At 37.3% G+C, this 20,620-nt stretch overlaps 1 protein-coding gene across 1 annotated transcript; it reads right to left on the bottom strand.

The window, feature by feature from the left end:
- Nucleotides 1–413: 413 nt before the first annotated feature.
- On the bottom strand, nt 414–19,742 carry LOC113045581 (potassium voltage-gated channel subfamily B member 2-like). Its single transcript, XM_026206015.1, has 3 exons — nt 19,673–19,742; nt 17,083–17,749; nt 414–2,365 (listed from the first exon to the last, which is right to left on the bottom strand). Exons 2-3 carry the CDS (start codon nt 17,656–17,658, stop codon nt 440–442), a joined length of 2,502 nt encoding a protein of 833 aa, XP_026061800.1. The 5' UTR covers nt 17,659–17,749; nt 19,673–19,742; the 3' UTR covers nt 414–439.
- Nucleotides 19,743–20,620: the final 878 nt, after the last annotated feature.

The following is a 20,620-nucleotide window of genomic DNA, read 5'->3' as shown; positions in this document are numbered from 1 at the left end:
CCCAGCAAAAATGTTACAGTGGTTAGTCTTAAAAAATGTGAGCGCACAACATCTGCTCAGTGGGCTGTAAATTACAAAGAATGATTTGTGGTATATTATCACAGTTGTCTGAATCAGCCAATGATTTGAAATCTATATGATTCAGCTAACTAATCCTTCACATGGAGGGTTGTACTGTTACAAAATAATGATAGAATAATTAAGAGTATTATTTGTTTTTTAATGTCATCCCTCTGTATGAATATCAGTAAGCTCTTTGACGTTGAGAGCAGACCTTCTCTCTCAGGATCATAAAGTAAATCTCTGCGGCTATGCAGTCCGATAGTGTCAAAGAAAGACAACAGAAAATCCCCTTCACTACATCAGTATGCCTCTTTCTGTCCACATACTTTGATGCATTCGTTCTGTGAACGTGAACATGTCAATGCAACCCATCGCATCACATGCTAGTTTCACACGGTGGTGAGCGACCTCCCTCCCCCGAAGACTTGAGAATATCAGGTGAAAGGAGGTGGTTGTCTACCTTCTGTCCACTTTGAATGTTGTCTTCTGCAGCAATGGCACCAACCGTGGCAGAAGCACAGTTTTGTGCACTTTTAGGCGAGGTGGGAGTAACGGCAACTCTATCGATGTGGTTTCTCTCTCTTTGGGTATCCGAAGATGACAGACTGAACCCAGGAGAGCTTGTGGCTCCGTCCTCTTCAAAGCCTTTCCCTGGGGATCTGGGACTGTGCCGAGGAGAACCCAACAGCAGTATTGGATCGGATACCGGTAGCTTTGGTGTCAGTGTGGCCGCGTCATCCGTCACGACCAAGTGCAAGTTGGAAACCCCCTCGTCTACAGATTCAGTGAAGTTCACTTTGAGTCCCTTGACTTTGACTTGGTTTCCTCGTGGAGGGCTCCTTACGTTTTCACCGCTCGGATCAAAGCTTTGGTTCTCTTCGCCCTGCGACATGGTGCTGCTGCCTGACTTGCATTGAACAAACTCGTAGAGGCCCTCTTTGATGATCGTGGGCTGCTTTGCTTTCTCGGGAGCCCGTTTCTCCAGGGAGGTGATCTGGCTGAGGTCGAGCGGTGGAGGAGCGCGTGGATGCCTTGTCTGTGTTCCTGTGAAATTTGGCAGTAGCGCGCTTCTCTCTACCTCACTGATGTCTGTGGCACAGCTGGCAAAACTGTCAACGCTGGACAGGCTTCTTATCTCAGTGATGGGTCTCTCTTTGTGCCGTGGTTCGCACTGCACTACCTTCATCTCCATCTCTTCTTCTTTTACGATAGTGCTCGCTTTGGAAGCCGAAGGTCCACTGCTGCTCATGGATGAGGTGGCCGTCATCTGGTTGTACATTTGCTCGAGGGATTTTGCATTCAGACGTTGAGGGCTTGAAGTAGGTTTGAATAATCGTTCAGGAGAAGCCAGCTGACCTATTTCTTGATATTTTGCATCGAACCCTTTGGAACCTGAGTCAGAGTCTGGGTTCTTCTGATAGTTCCAGCGACTGGGTGAAAGATGATTGTCTGTGCCCTTGTCCTCATTCTTTTCTATCACGACATCCAATAGTTCCATATTGCGAGCGAAGGCATCTTTCAAGTTCATCGACACAATGCTCCCGTTCCTCTTGGCCCTCTCAAGCGCTTCTCTTCGTTTGATAGCCTTTTCTTGTCGTTTCTGTTCTTTGTAGAACTCAGAAAAGTTGTTCACAATAATGGGAATGGGCAAAGCAATCACTAACACCCCAGCAATGCAACAGAGACCCCCCACTATTTTTCCCAGAAGGGTTTGGGGATAGATATCTCCATAACCTACAGTTGTCATAGTAATTGTTGCCCACCAGAATGAAGCGGGAATACTGGTGAATTTGGTAGCATCTTCATCTTTCTCAGCAAAGAACACCAGACTGGAGAAGATCATGATGCCCATGGCTAAAAACAATATCAGCAGTCCGAGTTCATTGTAGCTTCTTCTCAGCGTGAACCCAAGAGACTGGAGACCAGTCGAGTGTCTCGCGAGTTTCAGAATTCTCAGGATTCTCATGATCCGGAAGATCTGAACTACCCTGCGCACATTCTGGAACTGGAGGACACTCTTGTTGGATTCTGTGAGGAAGATTGTGACATAATAAGGAAGGATAGCCAGCAGATCAATGACATTGAGTGGCCCTTTGAAAAACTTCCACTTGTTGGGAGAAGACAAAAAGCGGAGAAGGTACTCCATAGTGAACCAGGCGATACAAATGGCTTCAACGTGGGCCAGGTTGGGGTTGTCGTTGGATTGGCCGAATTCATCAATCACTTGTAACTCAGGCAGGGTGTTCAGTGACAGTGCAATGGTTGAAAGGATGATGAACAGAATTGATATTATGGCCAGAATCTGCAACAAAACAAAAAGAGGAAAGCATTTAGTGACGTAACATCATTTACTCCATATACAAACTCCGAAGTGTCCATATAATTGTGACAACTGTATACTCATTCAGAATATATGTAAATCCTCATATCAAAATATAAAGTGCTACTTAAGTTGACGTCAGTTTAGGCACTTCATTTGAAATCAAAATAGACTAAAGGTAGTTTCATAATTGTAAAAATAGTGTTAAGGCCCGTTCACACCGAAAACGATAACTATAAAGATAACTATAAAGATAACTATAAAGATAATGATATTAGTGTCCACACCAGCGAACAATATTGTCTGCTTATTCTAAGCGCACGTGTGTCTGCCGCTTTAAATTCTCGAGCTCGTTAAAGCAGGACTGGTTCTGATTGCCTGTCAATGTTATCGTTCATCAGAAAAAAAATCGTTCTGAAAGTGATTCCAATGATATCGTTTCTCTGTGCTTTTATTGTTATAGTTGTGGTGTAGACTCTGCTAGTCTTTAATATATCATCTTTTATATCTTTATCGTTATCTTTATAGTTATCGTCCTTGGTGTCAATGGGCCTTTACAGATATTCAAGTTTTTAAGAAATTGTGACATTCCTTGGAATATATAATAATAATAATAATAAAGCAAAGGCTAATGGAACTAAGAGCAAACAAAGTGAGAGAGTGAAAGAGACTTTGCCCTCATCCTTATTAGGATAATGTGATCTGCTTCGTCTGTCTCTCATTCTACTGCGCATCAATTCACAAATGGCTTTGACAAGCACTTATTGATCAGCTACTTTGTTAGAATATGGAGGTTGTCTCGTGAGGTTCTCTAAATCTTCTTGCAAGGTAATCAAATAACCCTGATCAGACTGAGTTACTTGTCTGGCTATTCTATTGCATTTCATCAAATCAATTTCCCTGTTTGCTGCATTCCAAGTAGAGGAAACATCACATTCTCATAAAAACCAAGCATTAACAATGCAAAACTTTTGAAATGACAGTGTCAATCTTTGAATGCCAAGCGTGAAGTCTGAACCTATTTCTGCAGAAATTTTGGGACAACACGTCTCTATCTATAAATGTATTAATCATACTTTTGGAAAAGGTACTACATGGGTTTCTTTTTTTTTAAATGGATATTGATCAAGAGATGTTTATATATTGAGCCTTTATAATTGCTGTATCAATTTTAGGCTTCTTCAGAAATCCTTCAGTGATATGAAATGGTTTTCGTGATGCCACTTTGGTTTTCATGCTTAAATACTATACATATTTTATGCTAAAGTTTATAATTCACATATTTACGTTTTTGGGTTTTAGGGAACTAATTTAGACTATTGTACTGCCATTATGCCCTTCTAAATTATACTGTCATCAAAGAAGTAACAAACTATAACGTTCTACAAAAGACAGTCAGCAACAAATGGAGAAACTGTTACTCATTCACTGGAACTGCATTAAGAGGGGATTAATAATGATCCTGGGTGGAGAATAAAACAGCTGACCTTGACACGGTCCTGTCATTGTGGGTGGCGTAAATTCCATTATGAAAGGAATTTCATAACACACTTCAAAATGTTCATCATCAACTTCATGATATTACACCAGAATTAATCACACCACAGACAAATATCAAGTCATACTACGCCCAACTAAATGAATCAACTCTCCTAAAAATATCAATGCATGAAGGAATGGAGGTTTTCACTACTTTCACACAATAAGCATTGTGACACAATCTGCCAGCATAATATCATTCTATACTAGAATGATTCATGTTACAATGTTTAAGGAAAACTAAAGAGATTACTGGTTGATTCTTCCCTTGTGGGGGGAGGGGAAAGACTGAGTAACTGCTCCTAACCTTTCTATATCCTTACTATAGATAGAAACTCAATCCTATTACAATTATCCTGAAATGTCCTCCCACACAAACGACAATGTGAACACCCTCGCAAGGTCCATATGTTCTTAAGAAAGAGTGAAAAATGTCACGATGTTGTGATTGCAACAGCAACATTGCATTACAATGGATGCTTTTTCAAGGCTAATTCAAGGGTCTTGGTGAGGGCTTCAATGATGCAGTGCAAGGAAAACCTATAAAAAGGCAAAGTCTAAAGCATCTAAACAGTGTTACTTTGCTTGTTTCATCAATGAGCCAGGCTAAACATATGTCGGAGTCAACAGGAAGGCACAAATGAACGCACATGTTTGCCGCTAAAGGTGTCTGACATTGTTTAATGCAGTAGAAGTATAAGGAAAGGACTCTGAATAGCTCTCAGGGAGCCTGTAATTGCCATCGCATGACGCAGTGATTGTCTCTGCCAGGTAGGGTTGAGTAGAGCCTGGCTATGACCAAGAGACCTAAAGTCCAGTCAGAGGTTGACCTATCAAACGAAGATAAGAGTAAAAAAGAGCTGATTTTAATCCCTGGGGAGAGGGTCACTGAGGTAACTCTACATGACATGTTATATATACCAGCGGTCCCCAACCTTTTTAGCGCCAAGGACCGGTTTAATGTCAGACAATATTTTCACGGACCGGGCTTTAAGGTGTGACGGATAAATACAACAAAATAAAATGATACGACTGGCATAAAAACTGTTGTATATATTAAATATAGTAATAAACATGAATCCACTGTGTATTCTTATGCAACTTTATTAGCAGCGTCCTCATAACATCACACCAACAACATAACATGAATAACATCCTCTCTGCCCCTAACGCTCACTGACTATAAAATATAAGATACCGCAAAAACTCACCGCGCCCGGCAAAATTACTAAACTTTTAAACTATATGTATATATATATATATATATATATATATATATATATATATATATATATATATATATATATATATATATATATATACATACACACACACACATGCTATCATCAAAAAGAGCTGCCTGTTATATTAACATTAAAAAACATCACAGTGACCCTGCTATTATGAGCTGTGTCAGACCTTTACCAGCTGATGGAATGGCACTAAAATCAGAGCAGTGTTCTGACTTTATGATAACTTTAAGTTTGAAGGACATGAATTCCCAGCCTTATGTGTCACTGTGGTCAGTTCATTAATCAGTTTCACTGAGGTTCTGGGAAAAAACATTTATATCAAGGTACATTATACATGCCTCTGCTGACACATGCAGTAAGGCTGTATTTGCTCTTAACGCAGGAGAGACAGGAGCGATAAGTACTGAAGGAGAAAGGCAGGAGGATTAGTTAACTGTCCTCATCTGTGGATCTGTATAAACATGATTACATGGGCAGTGATCTCAACACAGGGAGATTTCTGGCATTGGGCCAGGGGTTATGTGTATAGGGAAGCACAGGACGCACCAAGAGATCCTTCAAGTCACCTAACCCTAATTTAATTCCATCTTAGAGAAAGGGTACTACCTTGCTGATGTCACAAAGGCTTTTTTTTTACATTAGTTTAATGCGTTTCATAAAGGAAGAAATGCGTTGATGTTTTTTGAGTCTGTGGCATTCAGAAGCATTCGCATGTTATTTTTCTATTTTCAGAATGACATTTTGAAATTTAATGAAAAGTATAAAAAATGGTAAAAAATAAAAATTTAATTAAAAATAAAGTCTTTTTTTCTGGCAGCTAATGTTGTTAATAATGTTTTTGTGTCATTGATTAAAATAAATAAAAGTATTGTCAAAATTGTACAAAGGTTTATTGGAACCAATATTATCTTAAAGTAAACAGACATGAAATGATTGCTACTTGACAAATAAATAAATCTGTAAAATATGTAAAAAGTGTATTTTGCAAGAAAATAGTATTTTAGTTCATCTACTTCAAAATGTACTGTTTAATTTAATGTGTTCTTTGCCCTTTCTTTGTAATTCGTAAATTTACAAAAATGATTTACTGAGTGAATTTTTTTTCTATTTTTATCAGTGTATGTGGATATGAAAGATTGTGAAAGATAAACACTGCAATAAAATATTACGCTTATATTAATACTTAAGTAATTTTCTCTACAATTTAACTGTGAAACAGTTGCATTTGTCTGAAATGAGAGATTGAATGTATATGGAGTGATAAAAGAGACATAAAAGTAGAGCGAATTTCATTTACTCGGATGAACAGATAATTTTGAAACATTACATTTCATCTGACCAGTAGATGGTACTATAGACCAGAATCAAGAATTGCATTGAAACCATATAATAAACACATAAATCAATACATATTTGTCTTCAGTGTATAATATTACATTATATTTTATCCCCTTTCATGGAGTTGCAGTATCTCATATCGAATGCATACAATTCCAAGAGACTAACAATGTACATGATGTAAAGGATGTGTGAAATTAAATTTGAGTCTGGTTTAGGAATCTACTATAATGTGGAGTTAAGCTGCTTTGGTCCTTGGAACATCTGAATTTTATGGTGAGTTTGGCCAAATAATAATTAAAAAAAGATCTGAAAATAATCACAAATAATATCTCTATGGAAATACTGTTAACTGAAAGCAATCTAACTGAACATGAGGATTTGCCTTTTAATCTTCAGGGTGAGGTGGATTTACCTGTATTGAAAAAAGTGGAAAACCAGGATAACAAGAACATGAAATATATTTCTACGAAATAAAAAAGGGGAGAAGAAAAAAATATATATATGTGAATGAGAATTTTTTTCTGGAAAGAACTAATGAATATTTGGTAATGCTGATTCATGTTTCAGAGCAGCACCATGGACAGCTCCTTCACTCTACTGTACAAACCACTAATCCTGCAAAAGGCCTGTGATTCAGGAGTTAAAGTGTTAAATCCATCTTCTTTTATCTACAAACCTTGGTTGGAGGCTCGAATGACTTAGTAATGTGTTCTCTCAGAAACAATTACAACAGGGCAAGCTTTCAGCTCTTCCCTTAGAGTAGGGTGTGTTGTTTGCACATACAATCCTGGCATCTATTGCTTGATAGGGCTGTTTTCTCTTCGTTTAACTATTTGAGAAACACCTTACTGTCAAAAGGGAGGAAAACATAAAATTAAAACAAACTAGGATTGAGATAATTTCAGTCATCATTTGATGTTTCAACTGAAGGCAGTGTAAAACTCAAAGTGTCCCAGAAGACGCCTCTCTTCCTGAGAGGAAGTGAAGGTTAAATTATTTCTGGAGAACACTGTTATCATTATAGCCATAAGAGGAAGAAGAAACTCTGTCTGGAAACCCAAGAATGTCTTGATCGATACTGAAGGGTTATTTATAAAGGAGTGTCATGAGATCTGTTTGATTGTGTTTTTTATAGGATAGGTTAATTTGGGGCTTAACTTCCACATTTATCAAGTAGCTTTTGCTGAGTAAGAGACACACTATCCAGCTCCTCTATAATGCACAATGGAGTGTCTGTGAACATGCAAAACAAATAGAGGTTCCATCACGCATGAAATCAGCTGAGCTACAAGATAGTAAGATGACTGCTCTGTGTTTGACAGTGTCTTTGCATGCACAGGGGTGGGAGGAAGCAGGGGGTCATGATTATAGTGATTAGTCAATAATATGGCTCTGATGACTGCTTGTGATTTACAAGCTAGCCCTCAGCCTACCACTTACTCGCATGCAAAATATTCAGCAGCACAAGTGGGGTAGGCAGGCAACCTCTACTTAAACACAGTGTACAGCCTGCTGTTCAGTCTGTCCAACTGCAACTGGCTATTTTTAACACTAAGATATCTGCTCTCATAGTAGATCTAGGAGAGTTTGTCCAACATTTGTTCCCCAAAAAGCATTTCACAGAATGGAAATCACAACTGGGTTCAAGGTGAGGTTGAACTCAGAGGGTAAAACTTTAAGTCTTATCCTACAAGACTGGCAGTGCTCCTGCCTGTGGCAGGGTTTTAGCTCTCGTGGGTTGGGTAGGTTTAGCTAATAGCATGAATTTTGTTGTCACACTGTATGAATAGCACACAGATTGTTTAAGAAAGAGCATCATTAACACAACAGCATGAGATCTAATCTGCTTATACAAAACCTGGCTGTCTTAAAGGTGCCATATGCAAAAATTGAGGTAGAAATATCCATAACATGACCTACACGCATCAAAAGAATGAGGAGAAATAAGGGCGATGATGTCATAAAAAAAATGTCAAGTTATAGTGCTGCAGAGATATCAACCTTAATTAGCATTAGCATTACTAGCCCCGGCCCGACAGGTGTCGTAATACCAGTTTCGGCCATGGGAGGCGGTATGCGGGCAGCATAACCACCAGCCAACCTGCAATACACGAATAACTCGCACGGCTTGTGGGCGTGTACTTGAACCTGATGTCAATCGTGTGGAAAGTACAGCCCCCTACTTCATTTCAGTTCAGGGAAGAGAGAGAAATGATATCTCAAGCCCTTGGCAAGAGACCCCTACCACCACCACCCGCTACAGGGAAACAACCGCGCTCGGAATCACAAATCAAATCCGATAAGAAAAGGAGCCAAACCAGAGTAAACATCGGCACTGCTTTCAATCGCTGGAGACAACTGATGGACCATAAAGAAATGAGGCTCGACTCCGAACTTGCAACTTTTCTAACAGTAAGTTAGATGCTGTTAGTATTTCGCTAGAAGTTTGTTTTATATGTTTGTGTATTTGTTTTCGGGAAGTTATAACATAGCAATGTATCGAAGGCTGTTCGATAAACGTGATAATGTTAGCTATGGCTAACCGTAGCTGCATTTGATAATTAGCTAGCTATAACTTAACGTTACCCATTTTATTATATCATAACTAACCTGCTCTGTCTAGTATGTTGGTCTCCGTGTCCTCTTTGCTTCGTGGTTTTCTGTGCATGAAAAAATTGATGTGTGGCGTGAAAGCGTGTGAAAGAGTTAATTGCGTGTGTCTCACGCTGAATGCTTGAGAGTTGGCACATTATTTCCCAAGCAGAATAAAGGACAGGTTGATTATTGCTGTTTAGCGTTTGTATTAATCTATGATGTGTCCCTGTTTGCGTACAGGGACATAAAAAATAAATTAAAAGTGATACGTGGACCAAGGTGTCTGAGATTGTTCATTTTAAGTAAAGGATCCTAATATTTCGTCCACAACAATATTTAATGAGGTTAACTTAAAACTCCTTGTAGTTAGTCTGCACGAGATCAACAAGCTTGTTTGCTTTGCGGCCGCTTTAAATACAAAATAAGCATTCGATCTACGTTAGAGCGTCTGAGCGCTCACAAATCTTTCTGCAGCATCGTGAGCAGAGCGATTTTTGACGTTCTAGACGCCGGTGGTGTGAACGCATAGTTAGGCTTCGGCTATGGCTGTAGTGTTGTTGTGAAAGTAGGGGCGGAGCATAGAAACTATTCCATTTCTCGTTTGTTACTCTAGAGTAGACCAATTCACTTTATTGAGGCATACTGCCCCCATCTGTTATGGAATGTGGAGTATGACTTGATTTTTTTTGCCAAACATTACAGATGGCACCTTTAAATGTTAAAATGTAAATATACAAAAAATGTGTATGTGTGTGCATTTATGTATATATTACTTGATATCTATTATGTTTGTGCGTATATATTACACCGTAATGACCTAAACTGAGTTCTGAGACACATTACAATGAAAAAAAAATCCAGTTACTTCATCACTGACCCAAAGGTCAATATAGATTATAATATGAAAAGACAGGAGGAAATCTTCCATGCGTACATTCCCCTTAAAAGCATCAGTCCTTCATAACTAAGATTTCACAGAAATATAATTTCTTCAAAAATATCACTGTATTTCTCAACTGATAATATTTGTTAAACATCCAGCATTTTAATAACTCTAGCTTTGATTTATACTCTTAATATTCCCATTGACTATTCTGATATAAAATGTAATATTCTTCTATTGATTGAATGAAATGTTTTGTTCTAGTAACTTTCAGTTTTTTCATGTGAAAACATCATTTTGTTGGCTTTCATGCTTTCATGGCTTAAACTGAGACTGTCTGGCAGATTCATAATCATAATGCACCTCTGACATTGGAAAAGGAGCTTTGTTACACCAAAGTTAATAACCGTCTTTGAGACACCCTTTAAAAGTTTTCCAATTGTTAAACTCAAACTATTAAATATCTCAAGTTAATCTGTGTGTAGCACAAACCTTTTTTGTATATAATTGCATATGCATTTGAACATTTCCATGTATGCAGTGACTTTAAGGAGTAAGGATAAGGAAAGCATTAAAAATGTTATTGCTGTAATGAAATTCATACAAAAATGAAGTAATTTCAAGTCATTCGATTATGAGAATTGAACATGACAAGGTCATACATGCTGCAAAAATGCTAGATACACTACTGATATACATAGCGCGCTACATTAATAATTGGCTTTAACCCTCAATGAAGCTTCAATTATAGGATCAGATCATGTCTATAACTTGGGCTTTTATCCATCAGAGTTGAATCAAAGGTGGAACTGTAGCTATTTTGTTTGTTCATTACTCCGATTAAAGATAAATCCCTTTAGGTTTATCAGGCTTAACCACATAACTGTGTGACATTGTGAGGGATGGAAACTTCTCTGAGTTGGCAGAAAGGCTAAAGGACTTGTTCCACTGTTCAACGCCCACGATGAGCCTATGTACAGTACTTTGCTCCCTTTGGGTCACAAGCTCAGCCCTATCTTTTCAAAGCACTGGATTACATAACGGGACAATTACTTTCAATTCAGAGATGTCTATTCTCATTTGAGGATATCTCAGCTTTGAATTTCATAGTTTTAACCTTTGTCTAAACTCTTACATGGATTTAATAACTGAACCAGAAAAATGTTCTGCCATTTCTTTACAGATTTTTTTTTTTTTTTTTTTTAAATGAAGTGTTCAATTGTTTTGAAAAACAGTATTAATATAAATGTAATTGAAACCATTAACATATGTGACCCTGGACCAGAAAACCTCGCTGGGGTATATTTGTAGCAATAACCAAAAATACATTGTAAGGGTCAAAATTATTGATTTTTCTTTTATGCCAAAAATCATTAGGGTATTAAGTAAAGATCATGTTCCTTTGAGATATTTTGTAAATTAAAAAAAAAAAATTCAATTTCAAAAAAATTGCAAAGATCAGTAATGTGTGTTTCCAAGAACTTCATTTGGACAACTTTAAAGGTGATTTCTCAATATTTTGTGGTTTTGTTTTTTGCACCCTCAGATTCCAGATTTTCTGATTGTTGTATCTCAGCCAAATATTGTCCAATCCTAACAAACCAATGGAAAGTTTAATGACTTACAGACTCTTATGACTGGTTTTGTGGTCCAGGGTCACATATGCTTGAAATATAATTATATTAAATCAAAAGTATATAGAGTTACATGCCACATTAAAGGGACAGTTCACCCAAAAAGGAAAATTATGTCATTAATAACTCACCTTCATGTTCCAAACCCATGAGACCTCTGTTTATCTTCGGAACACAGTTTAAGATATTTTAGATTTAGCCTGAGAGCTCTCAGTCCCTCCATTGAAGCTGTGTGTACAGTATACTGTCCATGTTCAGAAACATTTTGCTCTTTTTGGACCAAATGTATTTTCGATGCTTCAAAATATTCAGACTGACCCTCTGATGTCACATGGACTACTTTGATTATGTTTTTCTTACCTTTCTGGACATGGACAGTATACCATACACACACTTTTAATGGAGGGACTGAGAGCTCTCTGACTAAATCTAAAATATCTTAAACTGTGTTCCGAAGATAAACAGAGTTCTCACGGGTTTGGAACAACATGAAGGTGAGTTATTAATGACATAATTTTCCTTTTTGGGTGAACTATCCCTTTAAACATTCATCTGTCTCTTTAAAGCACATTATGCATATGAAAATAGTTCTTACTCTATAATAATCATAAAAGGAGATCAATTTACCATCTTCACTCTATAAGTACATTGCACAGCAATGCTTCAAGTCGAATGAACAAACAAACACGTGTGCGTATTTTATATCACTTAGATCATTCACTGTAGATCTCACTGTCTCACGCGCAACGATTGGTCGATTATCTAAAATACCTGCATGTTATTGTTAACTACTTTGAATGTTTTAAGCAATATAAAAAGTCTGTCAAGGATGTGTCCCATATGAACGGCACATATGGCCACCCTACTGAGAGGGGAATTCACCGGGTATCTCCTTGCACCCAGAGTCTCAGCCAGAACCCAGGCTTCTTTATTTAGTAACAAAACCACCACAGACGAATAGCTTTTCCTTATTTTTCCCTTTCTCCCCCTTCCCCATTCAAGTGCTTGGCACAGAGAATTTCCACTCTGTCCACAGAGCTGAGAGCAAAGTATCATGTCACGATCAGTTACTGTAAATACACATAAATTATTCACACCACAGACATTTCAGAGGAACAGTGATCCCATCAAAACAATCTGCAGTGAACACCTCTTTACAGATTAAGATATCTGATAGGATGTCTCACAATATCAAGTACAGTTCTTTCCAAGATTCATAAAAATGCTATACAAATTTTACGTAAAAATATATTTGAGATTTATTTTTTAAGTTGCAATTCATATGAAAAACAAATAAATAATTATGCCTTTTAGTTATTTGTCATGTATTATTTTTACTGCTTTATAAAAAAATATTAAAAGCATGTTATGTTAAATTAATCTTAAAAAAATATGTTTATGATTTTATAAATTGAATAAATATTTTTGCTTTTTTTAATATCTTATATCTTAAATATATTTAAGCATTTTAGTCATAAAATAGTCACTCAGAAGAGAGACGCTCCACAGTATAACTCACTTTCTTCGTTGGAATATAAAATAAAAATAAATAGACATATTTCCTTTGTAAAAGGCTGATCTAAGGCACTACATTTCACACTAGTAAAAATTCTGTATAAGATTCTTGGTAGTAAGGAAATACATTTTTGTCTGTTTGTTTCTTTATTTTTAGCCAAGGATAGAAAATAATAGCTTGACTACCAACTGAAATGATCAAAACATCTAATATGAGAGGCACATGAAAGTGCAAATTCAACCAGTATCATTTCCCGAGGTACTAATACCCTCATCCATTGTTATACCGTATGATGTCTCTTTGCATTGCTTACTAAAGGCTCAGGAGGTTTACAAAACCAATGGAGGTGATGTGACAGACAAGCTCTTAAAAGGAGCTCGGCCTGGCCATGTGATGGAAAGGGTTAGAGTCCTCTGACCTTTTGAGAGGACTCACACCACACAAGTCCTCTGAGATATGCAGAGTAAATGGGAAATGGAACCGTTAAACAAGAAGAAAAAAACTAAATCCACTAGATAGCTCACTCCTCAGCCAGCACATCAAACCATAGAGATGGTAAAACAATTTATGTAAGACAAGAAAATGGCTGGTTAAAATGCTTATTAAAATAAGTTCATCTACCCAGGTGTTTCACAACGCTTGACTTGGCATTTTGAAAGAGCGCGTAAAAAGTCAACGTCCCCTGCTGCTCTTAATAACTTCCGCAGGGTGAAAAACTGCCTTCACTAATTGATTAACTGCTCTGGCTAAACACGTGACCACATTAAACACTGTAGCCATAAGCCAGACAAGCCAGGGCCCTCAGTCTATTTGTAGGAGCAGACTAGGTAAATCACCAAAGGAGATTAAGTCTCCATTGCCTCACAGAGAGCGGTATGTGCTGACCGCTAAACTAGCCACTGTTCACTTTATCTTCACTTTATCACTTTATCTTATCCCTTTTATAGCTTGATAGAAATCTTAACAGCTTATTTGATAGTCCTTGAAAGGATAAACACATTGTCATTTTATTAAATCATTTAATGAGCTCAGCAAAGCATGTAACAGCTAAGAAGTCCATCCTAAACAATTAAGCAAAAATCTCTATATTAAAATTTCAAAGTTTATTGGTAATATAGTTAAAACTAATTACATAAATTTAGTTTTTAGGTTTAGTTACTCAATTTTCTTCATTTTTGTCAATAATTCAAAAAAAAAAAAAAAAACCGAAAGGTTTGTCCAAAATATATTTAATAATTACATTTGCATTTATCCCAAACATATATGGTGACCCAGGACCACAAAACCATTCTTAAATCACTGAGGTATATTTTTAGCAATAGCCAAAAAAACACTCTATGGGTCAAAATGATCTATTTTTCTTTTACGGCAACAATCATTAGGATATTAAGTAAAGATCATGTTCCATGAAGATATTTTGTAAATTTCCTACCGTAAAAATATTTCAAAACTTTTGATTAGTAATATGCATTGTTAAGAATTCATTTGGACAACTTTAAAGGTGATTTTCTCAGTATTTAGATTTCTTTGCAGCTTCAGATTCCAGATTTTCAAATAGTTGTATCTCAGCCAAATAATGCTCTATCCTAATACACATACGTCAATGGAAAGCTTATTTATTCAGCTTTCAGATGATGTATAAATCTCAATTTCGAAAAATTGACACTTAAGACTGGTTTTGTAGTCCAGAATCACATATTTCAACTGGATGTATTTTCTTGCTTCTCGAAGTACATTTCGTAATGTATTTTGATATCTGAAACCATATATTGACATTTTTAAAACTAAAAATACATTTCCTTGAACTGTGCATTACTGGTAATATTCTGCTGCAATATGCATCAACATGCATTGGGAAATACCTCCTCTGTAGCTCACTAGTCATGTCCTGCTCTAAAGGCAGTGTCCAATAACCAAACCACTGAGCGCACAGAAATGAAGGTGAAGGTCAATGTTAGGAACTATTTCCCATTAATCTTGCAGCTCACATGCCATTAATTATGACTGGACCCCTGCAATGTAAAAGGGTTTGATCTGTCCTCCCTAAAACCAAGACCCAAGCATTCAAAAATTCAGAGCCACAGTAAAGTGCAGTTTACTGAAGAGAAATGCTTTGTTATTTAATATACTGCCATATATTGTTAGCACATGTAATACCATAACTTCTAAATAGGCTTGTTTCAATCCTGCAAATTATTATTTTTTCATCTCAAACCTCCTTTCAGTGAACAATGGTGATATGACAAACTAAACTATGCTGAAGGTGATTTCGGCAATACACGGCTGCTTCTGGCCTGTCAGAGCAGACATTATAGCCGATAGGTGTAGGCTGAATGGACGCAGTGTGTTTGTGCTGACTCACTCAAATGACTGACTGGCAACAAATCATAGTGGCAGGGACTCAACCTACATCTTCCTCTCTGAGAGCAGTATGTGCAACTCCACCTGCCCAGTCCCACTACCAGTGACCACACATAATGCCAATGTAAATCAGAGTGAGATGATGATATACCTCGTCCTTTCTGGTCAGGTAACAGTTGTTAAACAAATGTGCCCAAGAAAACATGTGGATAAAGTTTAATTTGATGCTTAGAGTTCAAATAGCTAGTGGGAATCTTTATGAGTATTACCATCTGTCTTTTCTCTCCTCACTTTTGTCAATTTCCCTTTATTTCAACCTTCTTTTTAAGACCTATAGCATTAGCCTTTACTTGTAAATACCGTACACACTGAGTTCAGTGTTCTGCTTCAAATGTTGTAAATTAAATGTATGGAATAAAAGTCTAATGTGATTTTAATATATTTTAAAATATAAAAAAATATTAAAAAAACTTTAAATATAATCTATAATCATTTTACATATGATTGATCAACTTAATGAGAATGTTAGTCATCATAATTAAAATGCTAACATTGTTACTATTATGTATTATTATGGCACAAAATGCAGTTTTGTTTAGGATTCTAGTCAGTTTTATCAAATATATTTGTCAGCTTATTTCATTTCTGTTTTTTTTTTACCCCTTGGAAAGTCTCTTTTCTAGAGAGCCAAAGGGCAAGAAAAAAAAGTCCTGTACATTAAAGCATTTCACTAATGGCTCTTCTGACTGCTTCCCCTGTCTTTATTCTGGGAAGTAAGCGATCTGTGTATTGGGACTGGGCTGTGAGTGGAGACAAAGCTACTGAGCAGCTGTGAAAAAGCATTTTAATATTCTCAACAACTTTCTACCGGGACGATCTACTAATATGTGAGAAAACATAATTAATCAAAACTTACTTAAATCCACAATGAGAGATATTTAAAGCACCATCTTTAACTTTAACAGACCATGACAGTGTTTTTGTTTTACTGACTCATTCTTAATCATTCATCCGTGCAGCATCTCATCACATCGGTAAAATAAAGAGCAATAGCCAACATCTCTGATGAAAAATGCAGCCAAAATAGTTTCACACTGACATGCAGGAGCATAAATCTTCCTTCTAGCAAGCTATACACCACAAAAAAATATGCCTCTTCTTTTGTGGCATAATAGCCTTGGCTAATATGTCAATCATGACAGCCGGGGAAATGCATATGAGTTGTGTGTATTTATAAATTCATCTTTGGGTTTCATATTTCATCATATCCCTGCTGGCATCACTCTCAGAATTTTGCAGTCCAAACTTTACCCTTGAATTTTACCCTAGTCATTGTAAGACAAATTAATAATTCATTTCAAACTGAATATTTGGGCTAACTCTCTTCAGCATTTTTTTCAGTGCTAGTTTTTCAAGTGCTAGTTTGTTGATCTAATGTTCTCTTAGATGCTCAAATGGAGCATTCTAAGTGAAAATATCATAAATTAATAATTATTCTGGCTGATAACTAGATAAATTAGTGTGGATACAGGCTGATATTTTGTACTGTGTATGTGCAGGCCACGTGCTTGCCCTACCTTGGCTGCTACAGAAGAGCTGGGTTTCTCCAGCAAATCCCAGAGCTTCTGTCTTTTATCTGGACAGCAGCCCGTTTCCACCTGATCTCCTTCCTTCTCCCTGAGACTTTCAGCCTCTCTCCGCAGCTCTTCATTCATCTGCTCTTTCTTCTGATGGTACCGTGCCTGGCAACACGACTCCAGATAGATCTCATCGATCCCCCAGTAGTCAAGCTCCTGACCAAAGGACAGAGCGCACATCTCTTCCATCATGTGTAGCTTGCCAGTCCGGTAAAAGTTTAAAATGGAGGAAAAGGCACCTGGGTGCCTGTCAAAGAAATACTCATTATCATTTAGACTGTAGTCGTCGCAGATCTCCATTAAGGTTTCATGGGTATTGCAGTCTCTGAGTTTCCCCAGACGGGTTCGTGGCAGTCGGTCCAGGGTTCTCCATAGCACCTCATGGACCAGCCCTCCCACATTGATCCGGACTCTTCTGGATCTGGCTTTTGTCCGGATAATGTCGATAGGTTCTGGCGGGAGTGAGCCCTGTGGCCGTGAGACCCTCTGAGCTCCGAAGTTTGCCCTCTCAGTCATGACTGCTACTACTCAGATGTGATGCTGATTCAGATGTCAGTTAGGAGTACTATGATGAATCCACCTCAGACAAGGCCCTCCATGGTTGCACCTGAAAATCACAGACATTTCAAGACCTCTTATCATGTAACAGAAAAATAATAATAATAAAAAATAATAATAAATAAATAATAAATAATAATATTTGTGATAAAGCACAGGCATGTGATTAGAAAAAAAGAGTTCTAAATAAAGCCATTAATACAGTAAAAATAAAATGTTATGGAATTCAATGCATTCAGAACTCCAACACTATAATGACCCTATTTTATCCTCCAAAAATTAATGAAGCAACAAACTTTGAAGGCTAAATCAAGTCTCCAAAGCACCCAGTTTTTAGAAAGTAGAGGATTATGAAAGGAGGAATCTTAACAAGGGCCCAGGACATCAGTAGTTCTGCTGTAATGGGGTCAATGAAATCATGCAGAATACTGTGTAAACATGTTCTCAGCTTAGAATAAAAAGTGTTATAATATGTCTAGGTTGTGTAACTGTCCAGAGTTTATTTAAGACTAAAAGTAAGTCCTGGAATAACTTTGTTTTAAAATTTTATAATATCTGAATATGTTTTATCCAATAATTAAAAGTATGTATACATAACTACATGCAGGAGGCCATTTTGTTGTCATGTGACAAGAAAAACTGTGTGTGTCAAGGTCATTAAGTTTTTTTTACATTTTACTTTAATTTTTAAATAGCGTATTCTGACATTTTTATGTGGAGGCATTTTTTGGAGTAACATTAAGAAAACGTCTTGATATTCAAGAATGTGTAATGATATTTGTAAAAATGAGACGATGACAAAAAATAATATAATAATTGATAAATAATTCATACAAATCTCGAACAATCCTCATATTGTTATTTTTATTATTCCACTTGACATGACTATGACATTTTCAGTCAGTTAATGTGTAGCTAATATATTTGTTTTTTATTTGTTTGCAAATTTACAATCCAAAAAACAAAAAAATCCAAGAAACATGGTATTTATTATTATTATTATTATTATCTTGAATATGTAAATTCAACAATGACAATTCAACGACAACTGAAATGTTCATGTGTAGCATTGGATGTCGAGTAGGCTACTTTTGGCTCTGAGGACAGAAGGTAATGCGATTGAGTATTTAAGAATGTCTTGATGATAAATCCCGGCAGGACTATTTAGCGGGCTTCTATTTCCTGCTCTTAAAAGACTTCGTAACAGCCGGCTATTTAAAACTCCCAACCAGAGAGGAAACTATATAGGCCAACATTTCACAATGCTGCAGCACTGCGATGTATCAAAACTATAATGCCCCTAGTTAGCATGGCATTAACACCCTGCCATAATATATCCGCAGCTTTATGCTTTATCCCCACAAGGTTAAATTGTTGTGACCTGATATTACAAACTCACTCTATAAACTCTTAATTTCAACCATGTTACGATGCACGAGATCAATAGTCAAGAGAAACAAAAATATTGAGGAGAGACAAGTTTGTTACACAGCTAAAAAAAATAAAAATGACACCACTAATTAAATATTAAGAAACTATTCAGCCTTCGCGTCAAATTTGAGTCGCCCCCTCACAAACTTTGCATGTCAAGCTGTTCAGGAACGTTCATAACAGACTAATCCTTAAATCAGGAAGGTAGAGGCTGTACTTTCCAGTACACCTGTCTCAGGACAGCTCTTCTACACCAAGGTTCTTATTAGATAACCATGAACCACTTTTGGCGTAAAACAAAAGTCGAGGTCGAAGTTTTTGTAAAACTAATTACATCAAGCAGCAAAGCAATTTTTTTCTGTCAGGAGCCTTTATTTGTGAGAGTGAAGTCTAAATAGCTGGGACACGCTGAGAGCAGCAGAACCGTAGTGCTCTGGCATGGATGCCTGTCTGTGGAGTTTACTGTGCCTAAAGAAAACAGTGCAATCTTACGCACAACTATTTAAAGCGTTTAAAGCGAATGAAAGATGCGAAATCTTACCTTCCCACCGTTCACCTCTTGTTCCTTTACCTCTACAACCAAAAAGAAGTCAATTAGCCTCTTATTGCACCTTCCATCAATTCAGGGAAGTGAGGCGTCAGTGGTACCCATTCTGAGGGGGCAGTCGTTCCTCTTCATTCTGTATGGACCAAATCTCACAAACAACTCGCGCGAATTAAGCACAAAGACGAAGTTGGACCAAACCTCAAAACTGTTGATTATTCTCGCCACGAAGCCATGATAGTGTGTTGAAAAAGTGGAAAGCGGCGCGCGTAAAGACAGTCAAACGCAGCGCTCGGCGGAGCAGCGACTGAGCACGAGCGTTCGCGCCGCGCGCTGCATCACAGTGAGTCCGGAGGTGAAGCCTAATTGGATTGAGCTATACATCACCGAGGATAGCAGCAGCATCAGATCCCTCCGTCCCATACAGAAGTCAGTGTCACTGATCTCTAGCTCTCTGTCATAGCCAGTTCAAACGAGGTGGGGACATGACACAATGGAACACGATGATCCACATTTGGAAAAGGCTTAATATAGAGCATATCAAGGAACCTGATATCAGTTGCGTGCCATTTAAGATGATATTTAAGATTGCCCTAAAGAGCCTAATCAGGGATCACTTCATTGGAAAGATTATAAGATTTAGATAGCTAGGGACTTGTAAAAAGCAGACACTTTGACACTGATCTAAAAACTTCGTAAACAAATGACATGGCAAAAACTCTCTGGAGAACTTTAAATGAGTTACACACAAGACCTATATTATGATCATTAGTTGTAATAATAAGACTCAATGGGGGAAAGTGCTGTATTTCAATTGGCCACTGGATGGGGATATGATCCTTCTTCTTTATCTTTGCAATTTCTCACCCCTTTACTCCCTGCACTACATTTATACGCATTACTTCATGTCAGCATTCTTCTGGGTAACTTTAACTGAGTGGGACA

This window comes from Carassius auratus, chromosome 27, assembly GCF_003368295.1.
Source record: "Carassius auratus strain Wakin chromosome 27, ASM336829v1, whole genome shotgun sequence".
NCBI classification, from domain to species: domain Eukaryota; kingdom Metazoa; phylum Chordata; class Actinopteri; order Cypriniformes; family Cyprinidae; genus Carassius; species Carassius auratus.
This window is presented reverse-complemented; position numbering and strand designations above follow the sequence as displayed.

Coding starts and splice junctions, on each gene's coding strand:
- LOC113045581 (XM_026206015.1), bottom strand. CDS start 17,658: ATGACTGAGAGGGCAAACTTCGGAGCTCAGAGGGTCTCACGGCCACAG. Junction 2,366..17,082: donor GCTCTTCTGTAGCAGCCAAG/GTAGGGCAAGCA, acceptor GTTTTGTTGCAG/ATTCTGGCCATAATATCAAT.